Here is a 13,769-nt window from a genome sequence, read left to right on the forward strand (position 1 = left end):
AAAGTATAATCCAACAGGTTCCTACTGTACTAGACAAGTATAATTTATTAGCTGTCTTCTGTACTACAAAAGTATAATCCAACAGGTATCTTCTGTACTAGACAAGTATAATGTAACAGGTGTCTTCTATCCTAGACAACTATAATATAACAAGTGTGTTCTGTATTACACAACTGTAATCTAATTGGTGTCTTCTGTACTAGACAACTATAATATAACAAGTGTGTTCTGTATTACACAACTGTAATCTAATTGGTGTCTTCTGTACTAGACAACTATAATATAACAAGTGTGTTCTGTATTACACAACTATAATCTAATTGGTGTCTTCTGTACAAGACAAGTAGACTCCACCAGAATTTTTCTGTACTACAAAAGTAGAATCTAACAGGCGGCTCCTGTATTACGCAAGTATAATGAGATTTCTTCTGTACTACAAACGTATAATATACCAGATGTATTCTGTACTACATATGTATAATCTACTAGATTTCTTGTCTAGTACAAAAGTGTAATCTTCCAGATTTCTTTTGTACTACACAAAGTGTAATCTACCAGATTTCTTTTGTACTACACAAAGTGTAATCTGCCACATTTCTTTTGTATCACACAAAGTGTAATCTACCACATTTCTTTTGTACTACATAAAGTGTAATCTACCACATTTCTTCTGCTCTATACAAAGTATAAACTACCAGATTTGTTCTGTATGCGATATGTATAATGTACTAGATTTTTTGTACTACTCGTGTATGATCTCGTAGATTTCTTCTGTACTACTTGCGTATAATCTACTAGATTTCTTCTGTACGAGACAAGTACCGTCTACCAAATTTCTTATGTAGTACATGTGTATAATCAATCAGAATTCTGTACTACGCATGTATTATATACCAGACTTCTATTACGCTCATGCATAATCTACAGAATTTCTTCTGTACTACCCATGTATAATATACCAGACTTCTGTTACGCTTATGCATAATCTACAAGGTTTCTTCTGTACTACCCATGTATAATCTACGAGACTACTTCTTCACTACTCCTATATAATATATTGTCTTACATCACTATTATGCATGCATTGTAATATGTCAATAGTCAATATCTTTTAAACCTTCCACATCAAAGTGAAGTATTACATTTAAGTAACCACAAAAATGCTTGCTAAAATATATTGTTTTTAAGTTCTACTTTACATAGATAGCAAATTTTTAGACTGCAAAACGTATTATTTTTCATGGTACATAGTATCATACACGGCGAGATAAAATGTGCTTGATTTAGAGAAAACCAATATTCGTCTATCTTTTGTGTCCTTCGTCAGGTATTAAACCTCGGATTTTAACATATTAAGTCTGTAAACTTAACGCTGTCCCTTCAGGGGATATTTGTAAGAATTAAACATCATCACTTTAGTTGGATGTAATCCCAAACAGATAACTGATTCATGTAAAACATACCTGTAATTCTAGTATTAAGATAAATCTTAATGAAAAATGTAACATTTCCATCACAAAGTCTTGATATCTAATATATTTGAACTCTGGTAAGAAAACGTATCTTGGTAACAAACTACATAAAACTACCTAATAAATACTTTTTGTGTTTATCTATTCTTCATTATTAGAAAGTAAATATTTTTATTGTACACTAATAAACTGGTTACAACAAATTATTCCAAACTGATCTTTTGGGAACAGCTACGAATATTTATAGTGTTACGGTGTGAAGTAATGTCTCTGTATGCTGTGGTCAGAATGAAATAGGTTATAATAAAGGGTAGATTTAGTTACAGCTACCACTTGACGTAGCTATGAGAGTAATTACAGTTTCTTACATTCAGTTAATCCTGGATTAGAACTTATCGTTGCCTCGTTTGTGAATTATAAATTAAGTGGAAATGAAAACAAAACCATTTACAAAACATAGCACATGTAATTCACGTGTATTGATCAGTACAAGTAATACACCATTTAAAATTCAACAAAGTCATCAGTTCAGGTTTATATTGTTTGAAATGACATTGTACGAGATTTACGACAAATTCATATCCAACAAAGTTATCATACGAACTTTAAATGACTACGAAGTCCACAAGATTTAAAATTCTACGAAGTTATCAGAATAGGTTTACAATACTTAAAAGGACGTTAACAAAGACCCACAACAGTCAAAATTAAACGAAGTTACTATATCATTACTTGAACAAGTTTTAATTTTTTACTGATGTATTTTTAACAGTGATTATAGTAGAAATCTTTTAATAATGAAAGTGTAAGTACGAATCCTAATGATTCTTAGCTTCGACGAATATTAAATACATTTTAAGTGTAACTGAGGGTGTTTTAGGTTAATGTGACTAAAACCTTTATCACCAAAGATCTTTATCAGTTGTAGTTGTGAATACTATTATATCCAGGTAAAATATTTTCATGAAGTGTTTTCTGAAATTTTTTATTTTAGTTATTGGAGATACATATAATGATTACTTTATAAAAAATGTTTGAAAGTGATAACAATTGTGTTTTAAAAGTTCATGAAAATCTAAATATAGTGACACATGATAAGTATTTTCAAACTTGTACCAGTGTCGAATCAGAAGGCTATTATACACGGCTTTAACTTGCTTTAGAAGTGATTGTAACTGTGATAACTCTGTACATAAATATAAGATATTCTATTCGTTATTCTTTCACTGGTTCGATTCCCTCAACACTTTATAAACTACCAAAATAAATTACTCTTAACGTCTTTACCCAGTAATTATGGTTAAGTTGGTGTAAACCCCCTGAATCTGTTTTTGGTATAAAGGAGGAGTTACGTAGTTGATTGGGGAATGTTCTCAACTCGACTGTTGCATAGCTTCTCTACGTTCTTTACTTGTACTTTACCATGCTTCGGTTTTAACCTTAGAATTTAAATTACATATGTACAGATCTTAGTACGTTCTTTGGCCAAGTCTGCACATATTGATCTTTAGTGTGTAATCGTGTAGCAAGTTCATTGCAGGTTATAAAACATTCCTAATAATTTAGACATTTTCTCAGTCTCTTGACGTTGTATTGTTATAACTAGTTATCTCTCCATAAGTGTCTTAAGTAATACAAGAGTTGATTTTAAACTACAAGCAGTTGCTAAATACAAGAAAAACAAAGACAGACAATTATGGATTGAAATAACTTAGAAAAAACATGGGATACTTCCAAATGCATGACAGCACACGGAAGACATTAGATGCATAACAGTGTAGATTGTGAAGAACCAAATTATAGTAACTAGAAAAAATAAATAAACTTGTGAGAAATCGTCGAAGCGCAGACTGTAGATGTTCAAAAACCAAATTACAGTTATTTAAATAAACATGAACACGATAAAAGAAACTTACAGGATCGTGCAGATATAACACACGGAAAGGTTTTTGGTTTGGTTTTTTTGGAATTTCGCACAAAGCTACTCGAGGACTATCTGTGCTAGCCGTCCCTAATTTAGCAGTGTAAGACTAGAGGGAAGGCAGCTAGTCATCACCACCCACCGCCAACTCTTGGGCTACTCTTTTACCAACGAATAGTGGGATTGACCGTCACATTATAACGCCCCCACGGCTGGGAGGGCGAGCATGTTTGGCGCGACTCGGGCGCGAACCCGCGACCCTCAGATTACGAAGCGCACGCCTTAACGCGCTAGGCCATGCCAGGCTCCACACGGAAAGAAAGCTTAATTTAGAGGACAAATGAAGTCCACCATAAAAGTAAACGGAAGCAATTCAAAATACAAATGCAGTGTAGCATGGTAAGTGAAAGAAGCAACTACGTGACAAATATAGTATAGTTATGAATTAGAAGAACAGAAACACGTGGTGATATAAATATAAGAGCAAGAGATTTAGCGACTTGTTATAGGATTCAGTGTAAGATGTGACAAAATAACTTACAAATACAAGACAAGGTAAATTTATGAAAACACATATCAACACAATAACTTCAGAGCAAATTGTATATTACTGTGAACGTGAATGAAGTGGTTTAAAGGAAACCCGCAAAATCACATGGTAACTTCAAGGAAAACTGGTATCATGAATACGGAAGAAAGCAACATACACGAGAAATGCGCGGTAGTTGAATAGGAACACTAGAACGTAGAGCAGGGGTGTGCAACAGGCGGCCCGCGGGCCACAACCCGGCCCGCCAAGCCATTTAGTGTGGCCCTAGTTGTTGTAATCTAACCATGTGGCCTGATCTGTAATCCAACGCAAATGGAATATTTTTAAAAGCATCGATCCTACGGGATTCCCAGGCTTCGACTCGACAAACTTCTAAAATTATCTTTGCTAGAGAGGAGCAGGCCGAATTCGATTGGTCGGCCTCCTTAGGGCTTGAATAGGTGACGTGCACTAGCACTATTGTCTACGACTCAACGTCATGTCCTGAACCTCGCCTTCGCCCGCTGGCGCCAATTTTCCCTAACCTCTGCTGTCCGTCATTCATTATTGGTGAAAGTTTTATTACCTTTTACAGTTACTACAAGAGATTGAAGGTAAATTGATTATTATTTAGCATATTGTTGTGACTTTACTGAATTTATTAAAATTTTGCTTTCAGATGCATCTGATTCTATGTACAGTGTGACCTCGTTATTCGCGGGGTTACGTTCTTTACCCTCCGCGAATAGCGAAAAACCGCGAATATTGGACGCAGTTTTAAAACGTATATGTATGCGATTATATACTATATGAAATGCTTCCCAAACACTAATGATACTTATACTCATTGATGCAGTAATAATGTAGCAATATTGCATACTGTTATGTATTTCACTAAATTGTACCGTGCGTTACCGGGCTGTGCTTTGCCGTTTGCGTTGTTGGGGAAGCTGAGGCAGTCAGCCAATAGCAGTCCAATCTTGTTTGGTGAAGACGACAATTGATAAAAACGGCTTGATTGAGTAAATACGACAGAAATCTTCTCGAAAAGCTCTTTCAGTCTCTGTGACCTACAAAAACGCAGTTCGCGCATAACCCGCGAATATGCGGGGCCGCGAATAGGCGAGGTCACACTGTATTTTGCTATTCTCAATTAATTTAAGTACCGGAAGGCTATGATCGGGATGCCAATTTAGAAACATGTGTTTCTGTCCATAAGAGGTTCCATGTGTAAATAAATTCTATGTTTTTTTCTACTTTGCTATTTTCGTGAGAATAATTTTTGTTTTGATTTCAGGGCTAGTAAAATGTCAGCAGTTAAGAAACGAAAAATTGATGATGAGGGAAGGTTATTCAACAGTGAATGGTGCACAAAATATCTTGTTGTCCCACATAATCAAGGTGTTGTCTGCCTCGTCTGTCAAACTACAATTGCAGTCATGAAAGAGTACAATATTAAGCGACATTACGCAACTAAGCACTCCTCCCAGTTTGATGAAATTGTTGGTCAGGCACGAAAGGACAAAATTGAACATTTAAAACATCCATTGAAAAGCAACAAGTTGTTTTTACCACTTTCAAGAAAAATTCAGAAATGGTGACAAAACTGAGTTTTAAGCTTTGTGAATGTATGGCAGAAAAGGGAAAGCCTTTCAGTGATGGAGAATTTATTAAAAATTGTTTAACAACATTCACAGAATATGCATGTCCAGAGAAAAAATATTTGGTGGAGCAAACTAGCCTTTCCCGCTTTACTGTCTCACGCAGGACAAAAGATCTTTCAGAGGACATCAAAGAAACTTTGAAAGAGAGATTGAATTCGTGTGAAGCTTTCAGTCTGGCTTTGGATGAAAGCACTGATATCAATGACACATCCCAACTTGTCATTTTCATCAGAGCTGTTACTGCAGGCTTTGATGTTTTCGAAGAGTTTTTAGATATGGCAAGTCTTTCCTCCACAACCACAGGACAGGATATTTGTGAACAAGTGCTTAAGGTTGTAGAAAAGTTTGAACTGAATCCTTATAAATTATGTGGTGTTACAACAGATGGTGCTCCTTCCATGACAGGTAGGACAAATGGATTCACCAAGAAATTTCTAACTGCAATTGGAGCACAAGACGTAGTTGTAAGCCATTGCATTATTCACCAAGAGAGCTTGTGCACCAATATTCTTGATTTTGCAGAAGTCATGAAAAATGTCGTCCAATGCGTAAATTATATTCGAACACGAGGATTAAATCATCGACAATTTAAAACTTTTTTAGATGAGCTGGACAGTGAGTATTCAGATGTTTTGTACTTCTCTGCTGTAAGTTGGCTTAGTAGAGCTGCTACTTTGAAGAGATTCTGGAATCTGCGAGAGGAGATTAAGTTCTTCATGGAGAGCAAACGTCAGAATGTGGACTTCTTGAGCAATGAAAACTGGCTGAATGACTTAGCATTCCTCACAGACATTACACAGCATCTGTCTGATTTAAACTTAAAACTACAAGGGAAAAGTCAACTTGTGAATAAGTTGTTTGAGCATATTTGTGCTTTTGAGAAGAAATTGGAACTTTTCCAGGTTCAGTTGAGAAGAGCCATATTGACCCATTTTACATGTCTTGCAACCAGGAAACTGGAATTTCCTAATCTGGATTGCACCAAATATGGAACCAGTGTACAAAAGCTGCGTGATGAGTTTGCAAACAGATTTCCAGATTTCAGACAAACTGAAATTAGATTGAAATTGTTCGCTCAACCTTTGATTTGGCAGTGGAAGACAGTCCTGATGATTGCCAAATGGAACTCATTGAACTGCAGGCTGACATAGACACTAAAAGGAAATTCTCTGAAAACAGTTTGCTAGACTTTTACAAACTCTGTGTACGTGAAAAGTTTCCCAACTTGTCCCGTCATGCACAAAGAATTGCCTCCCTTTTTGGTAGCACCTACTGCTGTGAGCAATTTTTCTCCAAAATGAAGCTCATCAAAACCAAATGTAGAAGTAAGCTGACTGATGAACATTTGACCAGTCAGTTAAGAGTGGCAACCACTTCTGTCAAAGCTGATATTGACAAGCTCTGCAAGGACTCTAAATTTCAAGTGTCGCACTAAAATGATCACTCATGCAAAAATATAAAATATTATTGCTTGCATTTTGAGAATTTTTTTTAATTTATTGTGCATGTACACGAATAAGCTTGTTTTTTAAGTGGCCCCGCTTGATTGATGAAGTTGGTTATATGGCCCACCGACGAAAAATGTTGCACACCCCTGACGTAGAGTATATAAAGAAAGGCGTGACGTAATATATATGTATGTGGGGAAATAGACACGGAAGATTAAAAATATATAAATGGCAGAAAGAAAGCATCTTTCGAGACAAGAACATTGGTATAGTATATGCAAACTAAACCACGTTTTTGCTATATTCACACCAGAATATGAGATGAAGAACAACTGTTGTGCAGGTATTATGTCAATTTCATTCGGAATTCCAAGTTTGAATAAGGCTGATTTTTGTTTTAAATGTGGCATCCACCTAGAAGGTACTTACAAAGCCATATTACAAAAACTGGCTGAGATTCATTTTAATATGTTTTTGCTGGAATTATTAAACTGAAGTATTTATTAATACATCTGCATACACATATTACTAAATAAAACATCAGAACACTTTCAAGTGTTTATCATAAAATATTCTTGGAAAATATTGTAGTTACTGTTTGCGTTTTAATATCATGATAACAGCGCTGGTGATTGTTCTTTATCTGACCAGCATTGTTTTTGTTTCACTTATAGATTTATGATTCACGTAAATTGGGAATGAAACTAACAAAGTCTTCTCTTAGAAATACAAACAAATAATACTGACCAAGTTACATGGAGACTGACATTAATTTTACAGTAGTAACAAAATGTGTTTTGTATACCGCTATAAGTGTGATAAGAGCCACCCAAAGGAAAAAAAAATATAGGGACATTTTGTTTCAAGCCCTAAATTCAAAAGGGTCTCCAAAATACAAATTATTGTAAATGAAAACTAAAAGAAAGTAGACCACAAATAAAATAATTATGAACAACAAATAATGTGAATCATAGAAGATATCGCCAAATAAATATAAAATATGTTAACAATTATATATATATTTATCTTTTTTTCCCAAAGTTAAAACTTAAAATGTCATCTGTGGCGTAAACCTAATGCATTCTTTAATTGGCTATACACTACCTTGTGGACCACAGTTTCACCTAAACAAGGCTCATTATTAATCAGTGGTCTATAATATAATATCAAATAATAACCTAGGCGCCACACCATAATATTCACACACTTAAACAGATTTAAAGTATTATACGGTGAATTACAAGAGACTAAACAAATTCATAACTCTAATATTTTTAAAGCGTCTTACCAGCTACCAATCAGTGGGGTGTCAATTCGAAGGTATTTGTCAATGGAATATTGTAAACTTATCTTTATGTTAATGTAAAAAGCACTATGAAAACTTGATACACATGTGTGTGGTCCATTAGCCTGATGTAAGTAGTGGAGGATCCCCCTTATTTTAAGTTTGCCCTTCTCCCCCTCCCCAACTTCTATACGGCTCTGAGTATGAATGTATTTACTCAATCACTTTGACATTTATATTAACTGACACAGTAACATTTTAGACACTTTATTTGATTCAGCATGTACTATGACATTTATTGTCTAATGAAACTGATTTGGAAGTATTTCTACGTACAAATACAGCATTTTTATGAAATATTTGGTGTAGAACGGAGTAATATGTGATCAATATTTTTGTTTTTAACCTTCCTGGTTGACACGCTGAGTAGAAATGATAATTTTTAAATTGTTTTTGTAACACTATCATTTAGTTTTAACAAAATAGTTGAAAAACTCTTTTAAAAAACAATATATCAAAATGATGTATAATTAAATAATAAAGACAAAACGAGTGAACGTAATTTCACAAGTGATTAAAGTGACAAGAAAGAATATTGTGAAAAATATGTAAAAAAAAACACAAGAAATGTAAAAAATATATTTTCTTACAGTAACTTATACATGTATTTCTCGCATTACATACATCTAATGCTTTTTAACATTTTGCACAATAATTAATTTCCAATCAAGTAACATTACACCAAACCTGCAGTGTTATATGTTTCTGTCAAATCCACTTAATCTAAAATAAAGTTTGAAAAAAGGTCAATAAAAATACCTTATGTCACACTATATCTAAAGAATAGTAAATATTTCAAGAGTTCGCTCGTAAGACAATGTTCATCCATTTCAACAACCACTTTTAACTACACTTACCATCAGTATGATATAACTGTTAGTAGTATATTAATTTCAGTTATTATAACAAAATAATCGGACCTACTAGTATAACTTTAAATAAAGCAGTGAAATATTCTAGCTTTGATATTATTATATATATTTTTAAAACTATAACCGTTACTAAAGTAATCTAACCAGGTAACACCACTATGCAACTATGATCATACCTAGAATAATCAATTTTGATTCCAACAGTATAAATAATTAGTAACTAAAATCATAAGCAAATGTTTGTTTTGAATTTTGCGCAAAGCTACTCGAGGGCTATCTGCGCTAGCCGTGTCTAATTTAGCAGTGTAAGGCTAGAGGGAAGGTAGCTAGTCATTACCACCCACCGCCAACTCTTGAGCTACTCTTTTACCAACAAATAGTGGGATTGACCGTTACATTATAACGCTTCAACGGCTAAAAGGGCGAGCATGTTTGGCGCGACGGGGACATAAGCAAATGAATCAAGTATAGAAACAACAATACATAATTGGCAATTAAAACTACAATAGAACTACAAAAGTAATATAATAAAGTAGCAACAGTATATTAGTAACTAGAACTAAAATTATCAACTACTGTCGCAACAATATACCATTAGTAACTATAATCATAAATAAAGTAATCGTTTATTGTAACCATCGGCAATAATGACTAAAGTTATTATATCCGTTAGCAGAAATATGTCGTTATTAACTGTAAATATAAGTATAGCATCTTTTTATCACTTTTTAAAAACTACAGTAAAGGACTAACAGAAAAGTTGAGATGATATATAAAAAATGATAAATGATATAGCTCCATAGAACAAATGATTGATTTGAACACAAAATTTCGGTACACGTTGAGCCCGTTTCTAAGTATTAATGAAATAACCAAATATACCAAAGTGACCCGGCATGACCAGGTGGTTAGGGCGTTCGATTCGTAATCTGAGGGTCGCGTGTTCGAATATACATCACATCAAACATTGCTCGCTCTTTCAGCCATAGGGGCAGTTTTGTAATACGTCAGACAATCCCATTATTCGTTGGTAAAAAAGAAGTCCAAGAGTTGGCGGTGGATGGTGATGACTAGCTGCCTTCCCTCTAGTCTTACACTGCTACATTAGGGACGGCTAGTGCAGATAGCCCTCATGTAGCTATGCAATAAAATTCAAGCAAACAAACAAATATACTAAGAACAATATAACCTTAAAACAAATCGACTCGCATTTTAGTTCTAAGAAAATGGTGGGTTAATTAAAGATGTTTGGTTAGCTTGATGAATCAATTCACTTTCGCTTGATTCAAAAGAAGTATTACTTTACTGACATTTTAAATTTGTATGGTTATTTAAACTTAAATTCAGCTCTGTTTTTTTAAAACTATATTCAATTTACGCGAGGGATATCTGTGCTAGCTCACCCTAATTTTGAAGCAATAGACTAGGCGGAAGGCATTTAGGCATACCTGTAGTTCTTAAGTTACTATTTACCAATGAATAATCGGGACTCTGACAGTGACATTATAACATCTCCACAACTGAAAGGACGAGCATATCACAGTTTCATGCCTGCTCTTATGTATTTGTGCAGTTGAACGATTTTAATTCGTGTTTCAAGTGTTTTATTAGATAAACCTGCCTAACGTATCCTAGAGTGGAGTTATCATTGTTTCTATAAGAACGTTAATTCGTCGTTACATTCAATTACATAAATATTAACTTTTTACAATAGGAATAATCTAAACGTTATCTCTACACATTAATCAGTAAGCTGAACGTTAACTTTTCATTAGAATCAGTAAGCTGAGCGTTGATTATTTGCTATCTTCAGTAACTTAACTCTACACTATCATCAGTAATTTGAAAATTAACTTTACGTTACCACACCTTACCCTTCACCATTGTCAGTGTTTTGAACGTTAACTCTACACTATTATCGGTAATGTGTACGTTAACTCTACGTTATTATCAGTAATATGGATGTTAACTGTACGCTGACTTGACTCTTATTTCTACACTTTCATCAGTAACCTGAACGTTAACTGAACTTTAATGTTTTTACAATGTTAGCTCTATTAATGTTATCATCCTTCAGTCTGCAGCATCCAATATTTCTCACCTTTATTCGTGAAATTATTTCTGTATAAGCTTTAATGTACGGATTTTTATATCGGTTATCTGTTTTTATTTATGTATAGTTTTAAATTATTACTGAAAACTTTAATAACTGTAAGTACTGAGGCAAAACATATTATGCTATTTCGTCAGTTTGTTACAGTAAGACCAAGTGATACGTTTTTATATCATCGTATGTCTAATATCTCTAGTATATTATATTAGGTTACTGACCTGTCTGAACTAACACGCTGAAATTTTCACCTTTAGTAACGTTTACTGTGTTATCTTCACTCCCTCTCATTGTAAAGTTAGGAGTTTTTTGGTTCGTTCTACCTATATCTTGTGTTAAGTTTAGCTTAAAGTTATTAAAACCTTTTGAAGCAGGCATGACGTCGCTCATTTCTTCTTTGTGAACTAATTCAGTACTTCCAGCTGTCCATTCACTCAGAATGTCTCGGATGAGAAACGATGATGGTTTATATATCTTCATGAAAGACTGCTGGACCTGATGGGAACCGCTGTCGTTAGTCCTGATTCCGTCGGACATAGTAATTTCAACAGGCGAAAGAACGCTAACTGGCACGGCTGTGCAATAGTGGTGTTCTTTTGTAAAACGCGTTTCTTAAGGTGATAACCATATTTGCTATTACTTAGTGTTCCTTATTCGCCAAATTCTATTAACCTTTAACTACTTCTTATAGATTATTTCTTTTAACTATGTTATAAATGTTATGAACTAACGTGATTAACAAAACCAATGAGTTTTCTACTTCTTTCCTTATTCATAATTTATGACCGTTTGGCCAATGACTAAGCGTTATAATTTAGTTCAACCAATCAGATGACTTTTGTGTATCATCCAATAAGTTTCGATGTATCAGTGCATTTTCCAGCATGATAAATATAGGGAGAACGTTTATGCTATTTTGAAAATTTTACCAAGTTTATTAAGCATCTATATTTTTGGTATCTTACAAACGGAAAACGTCAGATAGATCTATAAACATTTCGGTTAAAGTATTTTGCGTTAAACATTTCACTGAGTTTATAATATGCATTCAAAATGTGTTTACATTATGATGCACGCTAATTTGAAGCAAACAAACTAAGAGAACAATAAAAAATTGCATTGCAGATGCAATTAATGTGACAAGTAGCACTCGCACCATAATCGATTCCTAATACACCTTCCTATATAAACATGCCTCTCGTGTTTCTCTTTCTCAAGAGTTGAATAATTGCTACGTCCATTGTGGAAGCTTGAAGTTTGAAGCAATAACCCTTGTTACATCGTGACGTTATTTTTTCTTGAGTTGTACAAAAAGCATGCTACGCGAGTTGCTGTATCAGTCTTTGTGTTAAATACAAAATATACTGAAGTTCTTATGTGTGAAAATATATAGATAAATTGATATAAGTTAAACTATTCTTGAATATTTCAAGTATTATACAAATATTTGATACAGTATAGTTTAATAAACAAAATATGTTGTGCAATGTGGTATATTAAAACAAAATATGTGGTACAGTATAGTTTATTAAAACAAAATGTGTGGTACAGTATAGTTTATTAAAACAAAATGTGTGGTACAGTATAGTTTATTAAAACAAAATGTGTGGTACAGTATAGTTTATTAAAACAAAATGTGTGGTACAGTATAGTTTATTAAAACAAAATGTGTGTACTGCATAAAATCAAAATATGTGTTACACTATGTCGTATTAAAGATATGTGGTACTGTATGGTGTATTCAAGTAAAATGTGAAATGTAGTTAGGTGTATTAAAACAAAATTTGTGATACAGTACAGTGTATTAAAAATTGTGTAGCGCTGAGTGGTATATTTAAAAAAAATGTGGCATTGTATATTGTGCTAAAAAATAATTACAACACATATGGTACAGTATACGTGTGTTGGTGATGTCGTATGATCTATTAACACAAAACATGTGGTATTAAAATTTTTGATACAACATGGTGTATCAAAGCAGAATGCGTATGCTGCATACAACCAAAAGATGTGTTACGTTATATTGTGTTTAAATATGTACGTATAGTATAGCGCATTAAAACAACATACATATTATAGTATGACGTAACAATATCTAAGTATGTCTCTCACGTGTTAAGTGCGTCACAATATTCAGGTTTTATTTTTATTTAGCTCCTTTACCTTTTGTACTTGTGGTACTTGTGTTTAATAGAAGCACTTACTATATCTTATTTATAAGATGTTGCAGAAAACTGTAAATGATACAACTTATCTTCATTTTGAAACACTTAATATGACTTGCAGTATTCATGTTAACAGTGAGAAACTGAACCATTGATTCAACATATTGAATAACTTTCGATATCCATATTAATACTGAGAAAATAAAACAGGTGGTACAATTTACGGTTTCTATCAAGAAACTG

General features: G+C 33.5%; 1 protein-coding gene across 1 annotated transcript in view; it reads right to left on the reverse strand.

The window, feature by feature from the left end:
• The window catches only part of LOC143235411 (uncharacterized), a 31,102-nt gene extending 19,001 nt beyond the window's left edge, over positions 1–12,101 (reverse strand). Inside the window, exon 1 of the mRNA XM_076473549.1 lies at positions 11,583–12,101. Coding sequence (XP_076329664.1) covers positions 11,583–11,898 — 316 coding nt within the window. The 5' untranslated portion in view covers positions 11,899–12,101. The remainder of the gene's footprint in view (positions 1–11,582) is intronic.
• Between the last annotated feature and the right edge of the window lie 1,668 nt (positions 12,102–13,769).

The sequence above is a fragment of the Tachypleus tridentatus genome, chromosome 2, assembly GCF_004210375.1.
Source record: "Tachypleus tridentatus isolate NWPU-2018 chromosome 2, ASM421037v1, whole genome shotgun sequence".
NCBI classification, from domain to species: Eukaryota; Metazoa; Arthropoda; class Merostomata; order Xiphosura; family Limulidae; genus Tachypleus; species Tachypleus tridentatus.